Raw genomic sequence first — 22660 nt, forward strand, 5'->3', positions numbered from 1 at the left:
ATCAAGAAAAAGACAGGGATGTATGGCAGTTCTATTCAACACTGTACTGGAAGTTTAAGCAGTACAGTAAGACAATAAAAATAAAGCAAAAAGTAAGAGATTGCAAAAGAAGAAACAAAGCTCGTTATTTGCAGATGTTTTATATATAGAAAAGAAAAAGCTACAGATAAATTTATTGGAGATAAATAAAGATAATAAGAGAGCTTTGTAAAATACAAATCTATGTCAAATATCAGTTTTATTTCTTTATACCAGTAGCAAATATTCAGATAGAAATTCTTTAAAATGACACCATTTTAGATAATATCCAAAATGATGGTGTACCTGAAAGCAGATTTAATAAAAGATGTGCATAATTTTAGGAGATGTCATAAAGAAGACCTAAGTAAATGGATTTATGTATTGAGTTTGGAAAATTTGGTGTTGTAAAGATGTCAGTTTTCCACAGAATGGTTTATTGAAACTGTTCGGTTTCTAACAAACTTCTAGCAAGTTGTTTTATGGAGCTTAATAAGTGACTCAAAAATTTTATGGAAATGCAAACATTCTGGACTCAGCATTTTTGTAGAACAAGGTAGGAAGGTTATTTTCACTTGAAATCAATATAAGCTATCTTAACTTTTATACTTTATAATAATAATATTATAAGAATGGATAAATTTGAATTATAAGGCAAAATAGAAAATCTGGGAACATAGCCACAAAAAAAATGGACACACAGTACATGTCAGAGATACAGGCAGATTGGTTGCTAATTCTGCCCTTGTCTCCAAGATTCAAGTTACATGGACTTGATTTTAATTGTTATTTGCTTCTGCAGTCCCTCCACCAGTTTGCTTCATCAGATTGGATTCTGTATATTTTTATTCTGAAAATTTCTCATGTTTTTTCTAATTGCAGAGCCACTAAATCTTACAGGTATTTACATGACATGTTTTTGGATTTTGTATATCCCATATTTCTTTGTCTTGCTCTGAGTCACCCATCAGTAGTCCTTTGCCTGCAAACCAAATCCAGCTCATCACTTGCTTTCATAAATAAAGTTTTATTGGAACACAAGCCATTTGTTTAGATATTGAATATAAGCACTTTCACACTACAACCACAGAGTTGAGTAACTACAACAGAGACTGCATGGCCTGCGAAGCCTAAAGTATTTATTGTCTAACCCTTTAAAGAAGAAGTTACCTACTGAAAACTTCTAAGGTGAATCTAATGATAACAGAATAGCAATTTGAATACTTCCCCCAGAAAAGCTAACTTTATGCTTAAAGATAAATTTTACCTTTATTTGTTATTAATGTCTTCTATCCCGGGTGGCTCAGTTGGTAAAGAAATCTGCCTGCAGTGCAGAAGATCCATATTTGATCCCCAAGTCAGGAAGATCCCCTGGAGAAGGGAATGGCAACCCACTCCAGTATACTTGCCAGGAGAATTCCATGGACAGAGAAGACTGGTGGGTTACAGTCCATGGGGTTGCAAAGAGTCAGATAGGACCGAGTGACCAACACTCTCACTTTCAATAGTATGAAAATTTTGTCTTTTTACATTAAAATTATTTATATTCAAGGAGAATATATCAATAATTGGCTAGTAACTGGCCTTTATGTACCTTACTTTGATTTATTTACAATAACGTGTATAAAAGCTTTCACATTTTTATCATCACTATCTCTTTTAGGTTAATCATATTTTGAATTTTAGTTATGATTTTCCTTGAATCAATTTTTATTAAGTAAAAAAATCTTATTTTGTTTAAAAAAATTGTTTTCTAGAATTGTAGATTGTGAGTTCTGAATCATTTTGTTATATGACATGCTCAATAATTGTGGGTGTTTTGGAGAGGGGCTGTGAAATGCTTCTGTCTTTTTTACCATATCTCAGTTGAAAAGACTACTTAGCAACCACATTTAAAATTTATCACAAATTTTGCAAAATTAAAAGGTTAAATTTATTACAATATTTCTTATTTTTCTTTCATTTCCTTGAAACTCTGTTTCAGATAACAGTCTTCAAGCTTTGATTCCTATTAGTTAGCTTCATTTACCTTCTACATTCAATGTGATGTAGGTCTATAATAATATTTTTTAAAATGTAGTGTTGCTGCTTTACATTATGTTAGTTTCAGGTGTACAGCATAGTCGTTCAGTACGTTTACAGATAATACTTTATTAAAAGGTATTACAAGAAAATAGCTATAATTCCCTGTGCTGTACAATATGTCCTTGTTGCTTACCTATTTTATACATACTTTACATTTTCTAATTCTGTACTTGTACTGTGCTCCTCCTCCTTTTCCTCTCCCCATGGGTAACACGATGGAGGTTCCTCAAATAAATGAACATAATCCAGCAATTCTCTCCTGAGTATATGTCTGGAAAAAATTGAAAACAGAAATTCGAAAAGATATATGCACCCCAAATATTCTCTGATAATATCTTAATAAACTTTTACACTGAAGAATTTTTGAGAGACAAATGGCCTACCTATTGATTATCTTGCCTTTTAGTTCTGCTATCTTCTAGTGAGATTGTTTAATTTCTCTCATCAGTGTCTACAGTTTTTACCTTTATCTTTACACTGACAGGTTTGATGTAAGAAATTAAAGTCGATTTAGATCTAGTTTATCTTCAATTTTGAACTCTTTGCTTCTGTTAGTTCAAGTAGTTATCATAAAATGTATTTGTAAGTAGTTTTCATTGTAGCTTTAATATCTATATACTTTTAATATTCTTTCACCTACAGGAGTGGCATCAGGATTATAGAAAATTCAGGGAAACAACCATGTATCTCATTATTGGGCTAGAAAATTTTCAAAGAGAAAGGTAAGGCAAAATGGACACACATGATAAAAGCTTAATTCTTATATTCTATTCAGATGTGATTTCATCTCTTGAAAAGATTTTATTCACAATATATATTTTCAATAAACTTTATTTTACAACTGTCTTAAATTTATAATTGCAAATTGCAAAGTTAATACAAAGAATTCCTATATACCCCATATACAATATATTTTCCATTTGAAATTAAATTTGTAAAGTTAGCATTATTGTCATTGATTTTATCAGCTCTCAGACACTACTGTTGAAGTTTAGAAAGAAATAGGATTAGATCGAAGCCTAGATTTGCTAGGGACCAAAGCAGCTGGTTCCTTCGCTGGGCCTCCCTTGTGGCTCATCTGGTAAAGAATCTGCCTGCAGTGCAGGAGACCCTGGTTCAATTGCTAGGTCAGGAAGATCCGCTGGAGAAGGGATAGGCTCCTCACTCCAGTATTCTTGGGCTTCCCTTGCAGCTCAGATGGTAAAGAATCCGCCTGTACTGCAGAAGACCTGGGTTCGATCCCTGGGTTGGGAAGATCCCCTGGAGAAGGAGAAGGCTACCCACTCCAGTATTCTGGCCTGGAGAATTCCATGGACTACAGTCCGTGGGGTCGCAAAGAGTCAGACGTGACTGAGCAATGTTCATGTTCACTTTCAAAGCAGCTGGTAGCCAGCAAATGGAATTCTTTGTAGTCACATCCACCTTCCTGTCACTAGCCTTTTTCCTGTTCTTTCTGAGTTTAATCTTGATTGCAAATTAGCAAATGTTTCTAATGTGTCTCTTTTTCTGAAATTCCAGGTACTGTAAAAAATATATCTTTATAAAACTGATCTCTTGTCTTCTAAATATTGCAACTGTAAATATTTTAGATTGCTTCCCATACAAATTACAGGTGATTTTAAAGGAATTTCTACTTATCAAATTGTTATTGTTACTGAGAAGAAAGGCTTCATATTGATTTATTGAGCACTATAGATTATTAACATATTGCATTTATTTATTATCCATGTATTTAATTCATATCCTTCAACATTAATTTACTTGACTAAGGATTTTTTAAGTGCCATGTTTCAAATGCACTGTAGTATTGCCACCAAGTAAAAAGGATATTGATTTCTTTTTTTTTTCTTTTTTATTGTGTATTTTACCTCCACTAGAAGTACTAATGCTATTTTTTTAAATGCCAGCAAGGAGTATTACTTCTAGAACTATGCTGTACAAGATGGTGGCTAACGAGCCATGTAGAACAATTTAATTTAATTAAAATTTTTAAAACTTTTCAGTTTCTCAGTCATACTAGCCACGTTTCAGATGCCCGGTAGTCACATGTGACTAATGGCTGCTGTTTTGGCCAGCACAGACACACCACTTCCATTACTGCAGGAAGTTCGATTGAACAGTGCCCCTCTGTTCATTGGACCAAGCACAATGCCATCGAAATCTTAAAAGTTAACACACAAAAGTAGCAAAGTAGAAAGTGATGTTAATACTTGGAGACAAATTATTAAAGTCCTAGTGATTGTGTACTTCTAAGATAATTCACTTTGGTCAGCTGAAGTAGAAAATATTTTGATCAATAGTTCTCTTTTATAAAATCATATTTTGGCCAACATTTTATTTCTTTAATAGGAATATTCTAACTTGCTTTAGGATTTTAGAGATTAAGGTTTCTAAGAAAAATATTAATATACCCTTACAATAGAATAGCATGTGTAAAAGGCTTTTCCATTTAACAGATAAACTAGGCTCCAAAGTGATACAATAACTTTGCCAAGGTCACACAGCTGACTAGGGAGAGAAAAATTGAAATAAAGGCCTCTGTGTTCTTATATTATTTAATGAAATAAGAAAAGGACAAAGTGTATTCGTTATCTCAGTAAGAACTAAAAAGATGAAACTTTTTCCCTTGCTCTCTGCATCACTTCTGCATTAGCTTTTCTGAGCTAGCATTTGTTAAAGGACTTAAATAAATTGTGTTTAAATTTCATAATTTACTTAATCTTAAATATATTCTTATTGGTAAAATGAATATTCTTATCATGGCAAATTTTTATTATTAAATTGGAAATATCAAGGAACATTAGGAAATTAGTGGTTGTGGCAAATAATATTTATCAAATTTTGTAAAAAGAAATGTTAATTATACCACAAATGTAGCGGTTACCATAACTAGCAGTATATAAGATGCTGGCAAAATGCTCTGTCAAACCTTTTTTTTTTAATTAAAACATAGCACTTGAAAGCCATAAATTGAATATTTATTAATGGGCTATTGTTATGAGTAGTGAAATGAAATCATGTTTTTAGGAACCATAATTTTACAGCAGTAAAAATGAAAATTAAAGAGAATCTACCAGGCTACATAGTCTTATTTTATCTTAAATAAGATTTTGGTAACTGGACTGCTGAATTTTATTCTAATTTACTTGAAATGAAAGCACTTTAAAGGCTGATAAAACGTGGAACATTCTGTGTACTTCACTAGAAAATTGGAATAAGTTCATGGTTTCAGAGCTATTCTCAGAGAGATGACTCAGGTCTAGAATGCCAGATATGGATGTCATTCCAGGGAAACCTTTCAGCTGGGACCTTAATGGCTGTAAAAGGAAAGGTAGATGTGCGAGCAGACTAATTAAACTTAGTGGCACAAGACAGCGTTTAATACTATTGTCACTCTCTAAACAAAGCTTTAGCTGAGACTGTACCCATATTATTTCAAAATAAGATTTCATGCCCTAAATTTAAGCAAAAACAAATCCCTGGGAAAAGCATTTTGATATTTGGCAAAACTAATACAATTATGTAAAGTTTAAAAATAAAATAAAATTAGAGAAAAGTAAAAAAAAAAAAGAAAAAAAAAAAAAATTTAAAAGAACATACGTTTAATGAAGTAGTTTCAGATGTGTAATTTGATTTGTCATGAATGAGCATGTTTATTTCCCCATAATTCTGCATTTAACGTTTGGACTGTATCATTGACTTGTTTGTGTCTGAGCACCTGAAATTAACAAACAGTAACAATGATGGGCAGTATTACTTAAAGAGTTATAAAATATTGTTTCTGTACAGCATTTCACTTCTTAGGATGTTGCATTTTTCAGAATTTGTAAGATATGCTATAAGTAGAAAAATTGGCTCATAGGCGGTATCATCTTAAAACATTTTTCATATTTCAGTTATATAAATATACTATTGTTGTTTTAGTCACTAAGTAAAGTCCGACTCATTTGTGACACCGTGAACTGTAGCCCACCAGGCTCCTCTGTCTATGGGATTCCCCAGGCAAGAATAGGTGGGTTGCCATGCCCTCCTACAGGGGATATTCCTGACCCAGGGATCAAACCTGTGTCTCCTTATTGCAGGCAGATTCTTTACCACTGGGCCACCACGGAAGCCCATACAGATATACAACTGTATATATTTGTCCTACAGCATGTTAGAGGAGGGATAATCATTTTAGAGCCAAATACTATACTGAAATATTTGTGTCATATTCCCTTTTTAAAACTTAGTTTGAACTTCATAAGGTCTAGAGTTATAGCAATATTAAATATTAAACAAAGGCTTAACCCTGTCTGCCTTTTATGTTAGTGTTTGTTTGTATTCCACTAGATTTCCCAGATTTGGAAGCATTTTTTCCTTTTCTACTTCACCCAGCTCTTTTGGATATTCTACTCTCTGTTAATTTTTCTCAATGACTGGAACTGTGCCCTCCCGTAGGGAAAAAAAAAAAACAACAAAGTGACTAAAAATAGTCATTTAATGAATCAAATGATGTTTGTGATAAGCAAAGTAACCTGATCAGTCCCTCAAACAAAATGTCATGGTGTTGCTAAAAAAGTAGACTGTTGACTTTCACGTCAGTGTTAATTTTGAATCTAAATGGAAAGAATTAGCAAAGAAGACAAGGGACTCTCTGAATTAATCAGTTTGGCCTTTTTCTCCCAGTTTTTTCTAACTTTCTAGCTCAATTTTTTTTGTATTTTTTCTTTGTTTTAGTTTTAAAACAACTGTCTACTAGCTTCATATGAGCTGTTGCTCTAGAGATACTCAGACATACAATGTATCATCAGATGTTTTATTTTAATGTTGATCTAGATAATCAAAATGTAAATATACTTAAAATGTAAATACTTAAAAATGTTTTGTAATTGTAGTTGCCCTTCTTTTACAAAAATAAAATACTGATGCTGTACTTCTTTTTTTTAAGTTATATAGATTCCTTGCTCTTCCTTATCTGTGCTTATCAGAATAACAAAGAACTGTTGTCCAGAGGCCCATACAGAGGACATGATGAAGAATTGATATCACATTATAGAAGAGAATGTTTACTAGTAAGTTGAAGGCACACAGTGTGTGTTTACTCTATCATATTGTTTTACATTGGGCAATGTTTTAGACTCATGTAAATGACTATAAATTCTGATGGCCTAATTGTCGTGATGATGTCTGTCTTCTGGGTCTACTTCCTTGAGGTGGGAGAATACACTCAATCCTTTATCCCTTCTTCTTTAAGAATCTTAAATTTTACAGATAAATAAGAAATGTTCTTAAAATGAGATCAGAATAATTAATTTTTATATCTAGATTTCTTCTCATTCTACCATTCCCTTTTTTGATGCAGAAGAGGTGCTGAATGGTATGATAAATTATCATTATTATTACTCCAGAAAAAGAATAGATTTTTCTGTTTTTTTAAAGAGTATATTTGGTGTACATAATGTTAAATAATTCATTGTAATATGAAGTTTTTTTCCATTTGGTCATTGAAATTTTTTCCTCAAGTATTTTTACTGTGTATGTGCTTAAATATTGTTGTTATGAACTTAAATATTTTCAGCAGTTCTTTTTCCCCACCAGTTTACTTTCTGGATATCTAGAATATTTTGTTAATGTTTCTTGACTTTGCTTATCTTTAATGTAAAACCACAAATTCCATCTTTATACTTTTTATGATTGGATTTTATTTAGCTATTAACGTGACTATAGATTGTGAACCTCTTAAGTCATTTTTTTTTCTGTAAAATACATAAAGGTATGCAAGAGTATATCATTTTTAAGCCAATATAGGTTACTTGGTTTACATGTACTTTAAAAAGACTTTCAGTAGGTTTTCTGAAATGTTTTCTTTCAGTAGAACTGCGTTCAGTTCAGTTCAGTCACTCAGTCATGTCCGACTCTTTGCGACCCCATGAATCGCAGCACGGCAGGCCACCCTGTCCATCACCAACTCCCAGAGTTCACTCAGACTCAGGTCCATCAAGTCAGTGATGCCATCCAGCCATCTCATCCTCTGTCGTCCCCTTCTCCTCCTGCCCCCAATCCCTCCCAGCATCAGAGTCTTTTCCAATGACTCAACTCTTCGCATGAGGTGGCCAAAGTACTGGAGTTTCAGCTTTAGCATCATTCCTTCCAAAGAAATCTGAAGTATATGTTAATTGTAGTCTGCATTATGTCTTCAGAATTTTTGAATGGCAACAGTAGAAGCCTGTGATTTTGTTATGTTTCTCTTAGCTGATTTTATTGCATTTGAATATGTTTTAAGACTTTAATTATTGATGGTTTGTATCCATCAAGGATGATATTCTTAATTTGTTGTTCTTTAGTCATTGTCATGTCTGACTCTCTTGTGACCCTGTAGACTGTAGTCTGCCAGGCTCCTCTGTCTATGGAATTCTGCAGGCAAGAATACTGGCATGTGTTGCCATTTCCTTCTCTAGGGTATCTTCCCGACCCAGGGATCAAACCTGCATCTCCTGCATTGGCATGCAGATTCTTTACCTCTGAGCCACCAGGGAATCCCATTCTTAATATGGTCAGTTTCAAAAGGTTTTTAATCAATGCCCAAGAAGGAAGATCTGAATTATATTCAGGTTCATAATTCATGCATTGAATGAATCAAAGCACTTTTTAATGTAAAACTTTGCAGTGTTAGAATATTGAAATATTTTGGTAAACCTCTTTTAAACATAAACACAACTAAAATACTGTCTACCATAATGGTAGACAGTGTTTATATTATGGTAAACAGTGTTTATCATTTTATATTAGTAAGCCAGCTGCATATATTGTTTCATATAGGAATTTAAATGAAGCTTCAAGAGAATTTTAGTGTTCCTTTTAGGTGTTTTCTTTTTTCCTTTTTTAGTTTTTTTTTGTTTTGTTTTGCTTTTTTTGAGAATTTACTGAGTATCAGATTCTGAGTGATACAAAGATAAGAGCCATTATTATATCCTAAGAGAATTCAATCTGGTGAGAGATGTATACAAGTAATTTTTATATTTCAGAATAAGTATTGTTGTGAGAAATACACAACATAGTATGTTTGGAATTGTTGGAGAGAAGCTTAAGAAATAAGATAAACACTGATCTGTATCCTGATGGATAAATAGGCATTTTGTGCCTTGTATAGAAGGGGCAAGAAATTCTAGACAAAGGAATATCATATGAAAAGACATGGAGAGTGTACAACAGAAAATGAAGATAAGTCTATTGTGGCTTAGTTATGAGGAACAAGTTTAGGTGGAAGTGATGAAGCCAACAGTGTTTGTTGATGTCAAACTGTGTAGAAGCTTATGCACCATTCTCATGAGTTGGTTGTAAAGTTGGAATAAATTGGGCATAATCAGTTTTGTTTTTAGAAAATAATTCTGGCAGTAGTATACTTGAATATGGACTGGAATGGAGTAAAGATTGAAACAAAGAACCCTAGGAAAGATAGGGAAAAGAGGAAGAGTCTCTTAAGAGGTACAGTATGAAAGAGAAGTTATGTAAATGGTAAAGGAGATGATCGGTAACGATTAGATGAGTGGGAAGAAGAAAATAGAGGCATTAAAGCCTCATGACTTACTAGTTCTGTTCTGTCTTTGGCTTTGGGGACTCTGAAGAGGATGAATAAGGCTGGCTTTGGACATAACTATGCTTAAGTTGTTTCTAGGATCTGTTTTGATTTAGTAAACATAATATCAAATTCAGAATAATAATGTCTTTGAATGCAAATTGTAAAAATTACACTATACACTTATAGGCTTATCTAGTTTAATCCTCTTAGCCACTATGTGAGGAAGGTTATATAGTATGCCATTTTTCATATAAAGAAGCTGAAGCTAGGAAATTAGTTGTCTGCTGACTGTTAGATAATTACTTAGTGGCTGAATTGGACTTTTAGCATAAGCTTCTACAAAGTCAAGATGAATTGCACAAGAATGTCATAAACCTAAGAAATAATATGATTTTTATAATTTAAATTATTCTTAAAATACGAAGATTATTTAAAAATCATACTTTTCATTCTGTAAATGTGAGATTTCAGACATAAACTTGTCTTATGGGCAGGTGGGAGGGAGGCTCCTGATGGAGGGGATATATGTATTCTTATAGCTGATTCACATACACAACATTGTTAGAGCAATTATCCTCCAATTTAAAAAAGTGTTTTAAGTCTAATGGCAACCCACTCCAGTGTTCTTGCCTGGAGAATCCCAGGGACTGGGGAGTCTGGTGGGCTGTCGTCTCTGGGGTCGCACAGAGTCGGACACGACTGAAGCGACTTAGCAGCAGCATCCCTGTATCTTTTTTCTATCTCCCATGTCTGTATTTCTCATCTCATGGATTTCTTTCTTCTATTTAATTAGATGTCAGCATGCTTGGCCTCTGCTCCAGCCTGCCACTTGTTTTTATAAATGAAGTTTTACTGAAACATAGCCCTGCCCAGTCATTTACATATGACTGTCTTGGTGCAACAATATTAACATAGACTATTGCAACATAGACTATATAGCCCTCAGAGCCTAAACTATTTCCTGTCTTGTCCTTTACAGAGAAAATGTTACTGATCCCTGTATTGTAACAGATTGTAAGCTCCATGAGAGTTTTCTTATTAATCATTTGGGTACCCCTGCAACTAAAGCAGTTTCTGGCACATGGCATGTACTGAGTAAGAATATTTTGAAGAAATAAATGATTTAATTGATTACCTTTATATTTTTGTATCAAGAAATATAACAGTCCCTGTTCAGTTGACATTTATGGAAAAGATGAGTTTTTCAGAATTAGTATAGAATCTGACTTTCTTTGCTTTTAAAATTACTTTGATTGCTTATCATATTTTAGAGTTGGGGTAATTCACCTCTGGACAATTAATTTAAAAATGGTTCCTATAGTGATGATCAAAGTAAAATAAACTGAATATGAACTTTAAAAACATGACAACACTATTTCTCTGACTTTTTTTTTTTTACTCTTATTTCTGTAGTAACATGCATATCCTTTTCTAAGGAACTTTGCTCGCTCAATAAGCTGAGGTTGCCTTTTCTAATTTCCATTTGTTCTATTAATGTTTGCAAACATGCTTATTATGTTGCCTTCATTATTCTGAGATATTTTTATTTAATTGAAAAAAGAAACAAACCTGTTTTTTTTTCTCTCTCTCTCTCACTGCATTAAGAAATTAAATGAGCAAGCTGCAGAACTGTTTGAATCTGGAGAGGATAGAGAAGTAAACAATGGTCTGATTATCATGAATGAATTCATTGTCCCATTTTTGCCCTTGTTATTGGTGGATGAAATGGAAGAGAAAGACATACTTGCTGTGGAAGATATGAGAAATCGATGGTGTTCCTATCTTGGACAAGAAATGGAATGTAAGTTGAAACAATGCTAGTGGATTCCTGAGTTGTTGGGATTAAAAGCTGTTAGAATTAGATGTTAGTTATCATTTTTATATTCTGTGACATTGTTACATTCACATGATTTTTTTTTCTTATTTACAAACTAAGCTGTACATACTGCTGTTGCCATTCATGCTTTACTTCTTCCTTCTAAATGGCAATGATTTTGCATGCTTTGAAACAAAATATCAGCTGCCTACTCTAAATTAATAAATCTTGTTGAAGATAATTTGTCTCCCTGTCAGTTTTTAGGTATATCTGATTGTTTGTATTTGCAGCAAACCTCCAAGAGAAGCTGACAGATTTTCTGCCAAAGCTGCTTGATTGTTCTACGGAGATTAAAGGTTTCCATGAGCCGCCTAAGTTACCTCCGTACTCCACACACGAACTCTGTGAGCGATTTACCCGAATCATGCTGTCCCTCAGTCGAACTCCTGCTGATGGAAGATAAACTGCACATACTCTCCCTGAACACACTGTATAAAAGTTTTTTAGTTCTTAGCCCTTGCCTTCCTGTCACAGGGTGTGCTTGTTGCTGCTATAATTTTTAACTTTTATTTTAATAACTGCAAAAGACAAATTGACTCTACAGACTTTAGCCAGACTGCAAACAATAAAGCTGAGAATCGCATGGCGCTCAGACTTTGTTTTAACCAGAACTGATGTATGATTACCAATCCGATTGATTTTATTATGGCAAAACCATGCTTTTGCCACTTTTCTGTTACAGTATTACTTTGCTTTTATCTTTTCTTGATCTACAGCTTTCCATTCAGTCTGGATCCTCCGTGACTATAGCCATTTAAGTGTTCAGCACTGTGTACAATACATAATATTTGGTAGCTTGTAAATGAAATTAAAGAATAAAGTTTTATTTATGGCTACCTATGTGTTTGTAAGCAGGTATATTATATATTAGTGTATTTTTTTAGTTATATAAATGAATTTTTTCCTGGGGATTGTTTATGGGTGATTAACAGATTAATCCAGACTTTTAATTTTGCTGTAATGTTAGGACATTAGAAATTTACTGAGTATTTGATACTTAAATATTATATCTATATTTTTGACTAAGTTGTTAAACTTAGTATGGCACCTAAACCTGTTTTGAATTCAAATCAGGTTTTAACTGAAGTGAGCAGCTGATATTTAAGTCAACGACACTGAAACTTTTAACCTTTTCTTAGATTAACCTTTAATTTTTTTAATGTATTTACATATAATATAGCAAGGTGATTATTCCAAGAGATAGCAGAAAAAAAAAGTACTTGAATAAGGGCTATTTAATAGTGAAACTTATGAGAACTATGAATATGTATATATTATATATATATATACACACACACACAGACACACACATACATACACACATACACACACACATTCTTCATAATGGAGGACGGTGTTTGCATTATATAATCATTCTATTTTTGTAAATTGTATACTACTTTAATTGCAAATGTTCTCTACTAATCAATGCTGTGAAATGGAAGTTGATATTGTTGAACTAGAAATTATATGAGTATCTTCCCTGCATTTATTTACTTCCTTTTCAAAAAGGAAAAAACATTTTATAGGTGGAACTGCTATTTAAGATTAATGAAGTAATATTGTGAATGAAATCCAATGCTTTAAAGGTAATCATGCTACCAACAACCTATTTTTGAATTTATAAAAATTTCTTTATAAATGATACTTTGTCAGCATAGTAAAATATATCATTATACTATGTGTATGTTTGTTACAGCGTCACCAAAACTAGTGCTTTTTATAAGTGCCTCTCATAAAAGATCTGGATGGAAGAAGAATAAGAAAATATTAAGCTGTTATATAATACTCCTTATAAAGATATCAATGTACTGCTAAGGTATTAATGATAAATTGCTATTTCTTTGTAAAGTTAAATTTTGTATATTATAGCCATCAGAATGTGTTTTGGTTTAGATTTTAAATTCTCTACTTAGCAGAATTAGTATTCTGCATCGATTTTCAAGTCATGTTGAAAGTTTAGAAACTTCACGTGTATCATCAAAGCAATTATAAAGTATCTTCAGCATTTTATGGTATTCTACCATAACAGTAAAGTTGTTTGTGTATAATTGACTACTGAGACACAATCTGCTAAACACCATATGGAAATTACTTCTTTTATAAGGCACATCCAGGTAAGTATTATATTTACTCTGTAGTTAAAGCCAGTTTATTCATTCCTAATTATGAATCTGAAGTTCTTCTTTTAAAAAGTGACCTTTTTTAAGACCTGAAGAAGCAACTCGTTTTTATATCTGCTTTTAATCTAATGGTTTAGGTCAGTGAAGTTTTCTTACATTATGTACTGGATTAAGTATAACTTAGGGCTAGTAATTTAAAAATCAAAACCTCATAGAACTATTGGCCATGGCAGATTTCACTTTCACTTAATGACTCTCATTTTGATTACTGCAGTACTCCTTTCCCACTCCCCGAAAATTACATTTTGTAAAAATTTAAGGTAGAATTCAAATGGAAGTTAAGACTTGGAGGAACTTATAAGATTGTGTATCAGGAGACTGTAGCCACCAGTAAGCCTGAAAACCTGTAATTCTTTTCAGATTCGTTAAAATACAATGCACTAACTACACTAAATAACTACTTCTCAAAATGTCTTCAGACCAGCAGATTCAGCATCATCTGGGGACATGTTAGAATTGAAAATTCTTGAGCCCCACATCAGAACTACTGATTTAACACTTGTTAAGCTTGAAGAGTTAACAAGTTTGAACAAGTCCTTCAGAAGATTCTGCTATCTGCTGAAGTTTGAGAACCACAGTACTAAATAATCCCTGGCATCTTTTTGAACCCTTGTTTATTGGAAACTTCATTATTTCTCTCACTGACACTTTAAAGGAAGGAACTAAAAATCCTTTTCCTTAGCTTTAGATTTACTAAGACTAAGGTGGATTCTCTCCTCCTGTGTCTAATGCTCTAGAAGTTCAGTGTCTTTGTGATTCAGATTTGTTGACTGCGACCTCTGAGCCCTATTGTCATCCTCCAAAAGTAAAATCCCACAGGATACTTGGGAAGGGTGAGTAGGACGACTTTGTGTAATTATTTTTTTTAGATTTTACATTGGTATGCAGATAAAAGTTAAGAGTCATGACTGAGGGAACGATGTACACAGTTGAATGCACACAGACACACGCACCAGAATTTCGGATTCCCTATTTATTCCATGCACAGTTCTTCTCACACCTTCACTACCGTCCTTGAACCTCCAGTTTGACGCTGCTCCAGTAAAATAGGATCTTAATTTACCAAGAAAGTTAAGGAGCTTGGGTATGACCCCCTCCAATTTTTCACCCCCATACTTGTAAATTTACAGTTAATTGTTAACCAGGTTGTGATAAGGAATAGACATTAATGATAACCCAATGTTACAAGGAAAGTACAAGCAAAATGTATGGAATGAGTTAATTAAATAAATTTAATTAAAAGTACATTCATTACATGGGGAACATATTTGCTCTTTGACAGAATTAGAAAACTCACTTTTTTTGTTTTGTATTAGCCCAAAGCCTGTACAATTTGTTTGTCCTTTAGCAAATGGTTCTTTTTCAATAATCTGGAGCCAGTTATGTATCCTTAAGCCTAGTTGTGGATCAAAAGCATATGAGTAGCTTTCTTTACAAAAGGTGTCTAGGTCCTTTCTTATCATGTGAATTCTTAAAGGCCTTTTACAGTGACAGATGTTTGAGAACATTGAGTAAATTCTTCAACTTGAATTTTTCTAAGGATCACCTGTGGCCTTCCCTTCAGAGGCTAGCTGAGCCTGGCTAAAGTAGGGCAGAGAAACTTGCCTTCTGCATTGTTGTAAGTCACATGAAAAGGCAGGGCGTTCAAATTTTCAGATGACCCCCTCAGCCATACAGCATGCCCAGTTTAGTCTGTGCTCCACGAAGCTGCTCTCCAATGTTTTTCAGCCCTTAACTCGTGGACTCTCTGGATTACTGTGTTTGGTCTTGAGTGAACTCTTTAACTCCTCTGTGCCTAAGTTCCTTCACTATAAAATAGGATTACGGTAAAAACTGCCTTATATGATTCCTTTAGAAGATGAAATGGGTTTCTATAGTAAACAAACACTCTCGGCAAATGTCACAGTCTGAGTATTCAATTTATTGTCAGCCATTTTATAGTTTGTCATTGTTGGCTTCGGCTAGTAATTTTCAGAATCTCTGCCTTCCTGAGACAGGTTTCTTTGCATTATTCTCATTCTTTTGTTTTCTTTCTACTCAAATATTGTCAAGGTGTCTATTCTTGGCCCACTTCTAACTCTTCATGCTTCCCGGACAGTCATAGCAGCTGGTTTGTCTTCTTATACTGCCTGCATGCTTCTGATTCACAAGTGTGTGTTCCTCCCTGAACCTCCTTTGTACATTTTAGATCCATGTGTGTGTCCATGTGTCTGTTCAACACAGAGACTTGGATGTTTCATGGGCACTTTAAATTCCGCAGATCCAAAACTGAATTCACCACCTCTTCCCAAACCTGATTCTCTTATTTTCTCTTAGAGAGTGATACACTCATTCAGAAATAGGGATTATTCTCAATTCTGCTTTTATTTCCCCTTGATTACCAGGTGTCGACAGGTCAGATTTTCACTTGCACGTGCACCCCTCACTACTGTCAGTGAGATTCCTCATCTAATTAGGACAGTTGCATTTGCTCTGAGTGGCCTGTCTTTGAGCTTGCCACGTTAGTCCATCTTACATACTGTTGGCAGAATCATCTTTCAAAGTGGTTTTGCTCTATCTTCCTTTGCTGGCCTCCACTTCTTTAGAAGGAGATAGTATCTCCTGATTTTATAACCCTAGTATCTGTTAAAATACCTGGCAAATTAACAGAGGTGCAGCCTTGCAGGTTGTCTGGTCCTCCAGTCACCCCAGACCTGCCTGGTCTAGCGTGATAGCCACTAGCCACCTGCGGCTGTTTAAGCCCAATAAAAGTAAAATTAGTTATCCTAGCCGTATTTCAAATTCTCAATAGTGATGTTGGCTACCTATTGGACAACACATTTTAGAACATTTCTATTATCGCAGGAAGTTTCATTGGATAGAAGTACTTCCAAGCCTTGCTAATACGGACATCTTCAAACAACCTGTAAAATGCCAACCTAAGCAAACTGGCCTTAAGCATTTACGTCTCCTCATCTTGTTGCAGGCATGAACCACTCTACTACATCTGCTCTTCAGAGAGCAACTCTACTGGGACATACCCAGTTAAAAGAGCCTACACGAGGTATTTCAACAGGGCAATGTGGTAGAGGCACTAGAGGTAACCCAGGGAACCTACCTGCAGGATGCAGCTACTGTTCCTAGGAGTAGGAAAACAAAAGGTGTAAAGGGGGCTTCCCAGAACCTTGGAGTTCCAGAAAACGGGTCTCCATGGAGTTGGTGCTCAAACCCCCTGAGAAGGTTCACCACCTAAATGCTCTCTGAAAGGAGCTGAATGAAGACGAATCATTTGAAATTATTAGGTCACTAGTAGGATTGGCAAGCAAAGACAGAGGTAGATGTTGTTTTCCTCCTTCTGCCTTCCAACTTTTCTAATGAAGTGCAGAACTAAATGAAGTGCAACAAAGATCTGCAAAATGCATTGCAAAGTCCCAACCCCAGCGTCACAAGTCAGGGGGAAAGGGTGGAACTGGAACTGAGAGACAATAGGAGTATACCCTGCACCCTAGTTTCCTCTCAGAGATTTCCTTCTTATCCAAACATGTTAATCACTGAAACCCTAGATATTCAGAAATGTATCTGCAGACTATCTCTGGGAACTCAAGAATAAATGCACTAGTTCTGATTGAAGACTTGTTGCTCTCTCTATGTTTTTAACCAAATGAGACTTTTTAATGATGCTATTTAATGCATGATTTTGTTTAAACCAGCAGTGGAAGGATGTATGAATTCATGCCCACTCACTCATGTGTTTTGCTTGTGTGCCATATGCCACAGTATCTGCCAGGCAGTATATTTATCGAACTTAGAAGTAATAATCCACCAAGATTCACATGTCTGCCCAGAGTTAGACACTTACGCTTAATAGAGCTTAAGACTTTTGTGTTGATTCCCTTGGATATCTTGCTATGCCTGTGCACATATACATACACACACATACACGTGTATCTAAATGCCTTTCATAAAAATTTTAAAACATAATAGGTGTAGACATAGTTCCCAGAAACTCTTACTGCTCCATAGGATTTGATTATAAGGAAGATGTCCAATATTTATTCATGGACATACAACGTAGGCTGCTGCTTACGTCTTTGTGTGTATCACTTTAATCCTTTCTGTCTTTCTGCTACATTTGGAGATGTATAACTTCTGAGTTACGGAGTATACAGACAGAAAATTTTGAGCTAAATTGTCAAACTGTCCTTCAAGCCATTCCTCTACACTGCTGCCGCTAGTGCATGAGAGTTTATTTCTTTACAGGATCAACAGCATAGAATTTTGTCAGTTTTTAATATTTTTCAGAGACAGCCAAAAATTTATTGTATTTTTAAAATTTTTAATGAGAGTGAATATATTTCAGTATGTTAATGGCTGTTTGTACTTGCTTCTGACCTTTGTGCTTTTTCTTTTGGGTGTTCATGTCTATAGATTTGCAATATCATTTTAGGAATCATTCTCTATTATACACTACAAATTTTTTCATTCTGTCATTTATTTCAGCTTGCTTATATGTTACAATTTTACGACTTTATTTTTATGTAATCAAATCTATTGACCTACTTTAAAATTTTTGCCTTGGATATCATGTTTAGAAAGAATTTTCCTTGTTCAAGATTATAAAAATACCCATGTTTTCTTCTGATATTTTTATGCTTTCATTTTTTATGTCAGTCTTTAATGCAGTTGGAAATTATATTATGAGGTAAAAATTTACAAATTTTTGCCATTATCTAATTGTCTATAAAATATTTCTTTTCCCTTACTGATCTAAAATGTAATCTCCACTAGATAATAAATTTTTATATTTGATATTTATGAACACTCTAGTTCCACTTAATGTCTTTGTCTATTCAACTACTATTACTAATTTAATGACTATTGTTTTAACATTGATTTAAAATGTTTGTTTTATAACTAATATACATTTTCACAGTATCTGTCACATTACTCCCCAACACAGATGCTCTTAAATACTAAATTTTCTCCAGAGTTTTCCATACTCTGTTATAGATAAACTAAATGATCCGATCTTTTTTTTAAATAAAAAAAAATTCCTACCGGCATTTTTATTGTAATTACGTTGGCTTGCATAGATTGGCATATAGAATAATCATGGAGCATTTACAATTGATGAGTCTTCCTGTCCAAAACCAGTATTGTGTATCCTTTTATTAAATTCATGTCTTTGAGAAGAGTTTTAAAATGATTTCTTGTCTTTAATTCTAGGTGTCTTAAAATGGTTTAATGCTTCTGTGGTGGGTATGAATGAGCTGCTTTTTCCCATCTTTAAAAAAAAATGCTTTCTAACTGAATATTACTGGTATAGAATAGCAGCTCTCAAACTTTTTGGTCTCAGGACCTCACATGAAAATTATTGAGGACATAAAAGTTTTTGTTTGAGCAAATTATATCTGATATTTACCATTTTAGAAATTGATTTTGAAGTGTATATTAATTTTAAAATGATTTTAAAAGTCAGCATTTATGTTAAAATTATTTTAAGTGAAAAAATAGCTCAATTTTAAGCCTTGTTTTTCTTTTGTAGTCTGGTGAGCTTAAAATCACAAGCCTAAGGCTTGAGAGGAAATTAAGTACTAATTATAACTATCCCCACCCCTTAAAATGATTATGAAAATTATGCTGTGCTCACACTTCCACACAACACATAGGATTAGCTGAAAATTTGGACCAACAAGCATGATTATTTTAAAGATAGGAATCACTTTCAAACTGGTCATTTAATTTCTTAGAAAAAGAAGAATCATCTAACCGTTTCAAACTTCAGTGTGCCTTCCCTAGTCCTGGAAATTTAACCCAATAAAAAATTGCTCTCTGTTTGGATTGCACTTTTCATAGCCCATATTTTGACAATGTCTCCAGGAAGAAAGCATGTTCTACACTGCCCTCAAGCAATGCCACCTTGTATGTCCATTGTCCTAACACTGAAAAGAGTTGCTCCATATTTTTAAAATCCAATTTTAATGGTTATTGATGTCAGGAAACTTTTTCTGATACCAGCTGTTCTATGATGGCTAAATCACAGATGTCTATAAATCTTTTAGAAGATGATATATGGGGAATACCTTTAAGATCTTGAAACAACAGTGGGCTTCTTAACAGAAAAGGAATTAAACATGAAGGAAATATTTGATAAATTTAATAACCACATGACATTAAGAATTCTGTCAATCAAAAGATTCCCTGAAGAGCGTGAAGAGACAAGGCAATGCAGTGAGAGAAGGTATTTGCAATGTGCAAGATGGCAGTGCAGTAATAAAATTAAAGATTGGATTTGTGGCTTGGGTGAGATAATTTTGATAACATACTTAATAAAATGTAACCAGATCCTTTTTCATAAAAAAAGAGTTAAAGAAAAATCCAATGACAGCATTTTTCAACAAAATGAAGTGACAGACATTCCACAAGCTACAAAATACTAGTGGATAAAGCCAAACTGCATGCAGCTATTGTATTTTGGCAAGACTTTTGACAGGTTTAGCAAATATGAGTAGATATCAGAGTAAAAAAAAAAAAAAAGAAAAAGAAATTCTGTACATCTGGAAACCCCCAGAAAATAAATAACCAATAAATATAAAGAAGGCCTCAATCTAATTGGAATCTCCTGCAAATAGGTCTGAGAACAGTGGTTAAAACAGGGAGAATGCTCCATTAGCTTCCATTTGTGGATGGGTGGTACCAAGGGACATGTGTAAAAAAATGGAGGAGGCTGAGGCTATCTAAGCCTCAGGGAAGTAAAAAATGCTCAAAATCAAAATTGCTTCTGAAGGGCAAACATCATTCTGGGGAAACTTCCAGAAAAGTCCCTGTGGCTATAGGAGACAAGGTTTTCATTTAAGATGTGTGTGCTAAGTTGCTTCAGTTGTGTACGACTCTATGGATTATAGCCCGCCAGGCTCCTCTGTCCATGGGGTTCTCCAGGCAAGAATATTGGAGTGGGTTGCCATGCCCCCCTCCAGGGCCTCTTCCCGATCTAGGAATCGAATCCAAGTCTCTTACATCCCCTGCATTGGCAGGCAGGTTCCTTACCACAAGTGCCACCTGGGAAGGTAATTTAAGATAGTTTTAGTTTTCTTGTCCTTTACCCAGATTTTGAGATAGAAATTTAATGCCCTGAAATCATTTTCTTTCTTCAGATTCTTCAGTACACTTTGATGTAACCAATCAATCTCTTGATATAACAAGTTTTCAGCAAAATATAGCAGCAGCTACAGAGTCACTCCTTCCACAGGTGACTTCATATGATAATCTAAGTCACAGTTTTAACCACTGCAGTCCATGAACTACCAGCATCCTCTTTATGACAGACAACATCATTCCATTTTAATCCAATCAAATTGAAGATAAAGATGATAGATTACTGTACTCAAGATTCAGTTACTCTGGAGCCTCTTGATACCAATAACTACATTTATGATGTTAAATAAGGGAAGCAGAACTATGAGTTGTGAGATAAGATACTCATAATAATTAAAACACAATTATGGGAGGAGCTGGAAGGTGACAGTCTAGGACAGAAGTTGGCAAATCAGAGGAGGTGTCACTGACCAGTAAACCTAGGAAGCCAAGTATGACCAGCTGCTGAAGTGGAGCTCTGAAGAGAATGTTCCTAGATCTACAAAAAGGTATGTTGTTCAGTCGCTCAGTCATGTCCAACTCTGCACCCCCATGGACTGCAGCATGCCAGGCTTCCCTGTCCTTCACCATCTCCCAGATTTTGCTCAAACTCATGTCCATTGAGTTGGTGATGCCATCCAACCATCTCACCCTCTGTTGTCCCCTTCTTCTTCCTTCAATCTTTCCCAGCATCAGGATCTTTTCCAGTGAGTCAGATCGTCACATCAGGTGGCCAAAGTATTGGAGCTCAGCTTCAGCATCAGTCCTTCCAATGAATTTTCAGGGTTGATTTCCTTTAGGATTGACTGGTTTGATTTCCTTGCAGTCCAAGGGACAAGAACCTCTCCAACACCACAGTTTGAAAGCATCCATTCTTCGGTGTTCAGCCTTCTTCAGGGTCCAGCTCTCACATCCATACATGACTACTGGAAAAACCATAGCTTTCATTTTATGGACCTTTGTTAGCAAAGCAATGTTTCTGCTTTTTAACAGAAGGTATACCCTGTATACAACGCTGCCATGATGATGGGCCTGAAGCAACTTACGGTCACAGAGTTGGCAGTTGAAGAACAAGCTGGGTATGGGGTGAACAGGTGCAAGTCGGAACCTGTTGGCACCTCTGTGTATCAATCAGCACATCTTAGCCTTCAGAGAACAAAGGCTCATTCACTTCTATTAATACTTTCCTAGTCTTGCAATTCTTTTGTCCCATGCTAACTAGCAACCACACAGGAAGGATTCTAGGAAATGGACTTTCAGAGTTCTAGAGTTCAGGCTATAACAAAGACAGAAGAAAAACATAACCACAGAGAAAAAATTATATATATATTTTTTGTTGTTGTTTAGTCATTAAGTTGTGTCTGACTCTTTGCAACCCCATGGACTGTAGCCCACCAGGCTCCTCTGCCCATGAGATTTCCCAGGCAAGATTCCTGGAGTCAGCTGCCATTTCCTTCTCCAGGGGATCTTCCTGACCCAGGGATCAAACCTGTGTCTCCTGGTTGGCAGGCAGATTCTTTACCACCGAGACACCTGGGAAGCCCTGTTACATACATTGTATATGTATATATTGTGTATTATACATATGTATATGTGTGCTAAGTCATTTCAGTTGTGTCTGACTGTGTGACCCTATGGAGTGTAGTCTGCCAGGCTTCTCTGTCCATGGGATTCTCCAGGTTAAAATACTGAAGTGGGTGGCCATACCCTCCTGCATGGGATCTTCCTGACCCAAGGATCAAACCCACATCTTTTATGTCCCCTGCATTGGCAGGTGGGTTCTTTACCACTAGCACTGCCTGGGATGTCCATATATGTACAAAT

The 22660-nt window shown here is 34.8% G+C and overlaps 1 protein-coding gene across 5 annotated transcripts in view; it reads left to right on the forward strand.

Annotated features, from left to right (window-relative positions):
* The window catches only part of USP25 (ubiquitin specific peptidase 25), a 161008-nt gene extending 148628 nt beyond the window's left edge, over positions 1–12380 (forward strand). For all 5 annotated transcript variants that reach the window (XM_010833272.1, XM_010833273.1, XM_010833274.1 and 2 more), the window contains 4 exons: positions 2746–2825; positions 7034–7157; positions 11270–11465; positions 11771–12380. In XM_010833272.1, coding sequence (XP_010831574.1) covers positions 2746–2825; positions 7034–7157; positions 11270–11465; positions 11771–11943 — 573 coding nt within the window. In that variant the 3' untranslated portion in view covers positions 11944–12380. The remainder of the gene's footprint in view (positions 1–2745; positions 2826–7033; positions 7158–11269; positions 11466–11770) is intronic.
* Positions 12381–22660: the final 10280 nt, after the last annotated feature.

Source organism: Bison bison, unplaced genomic scaffold, assembly GCF_000754665.1.
Source record: "Bison bison bison isolate TAMUID 2011002044 unplaced genomic scaffold, Bison_UMD1.0 scf7180017863372, whole genome shotgun sequence".
Classification (NCBI taxonomy): domain Eukaryota; kingdom Metazoa; phylum Chordata; class Mammalia; order Artiodactyla; family Bovidae; genus Bison; species Bison bison.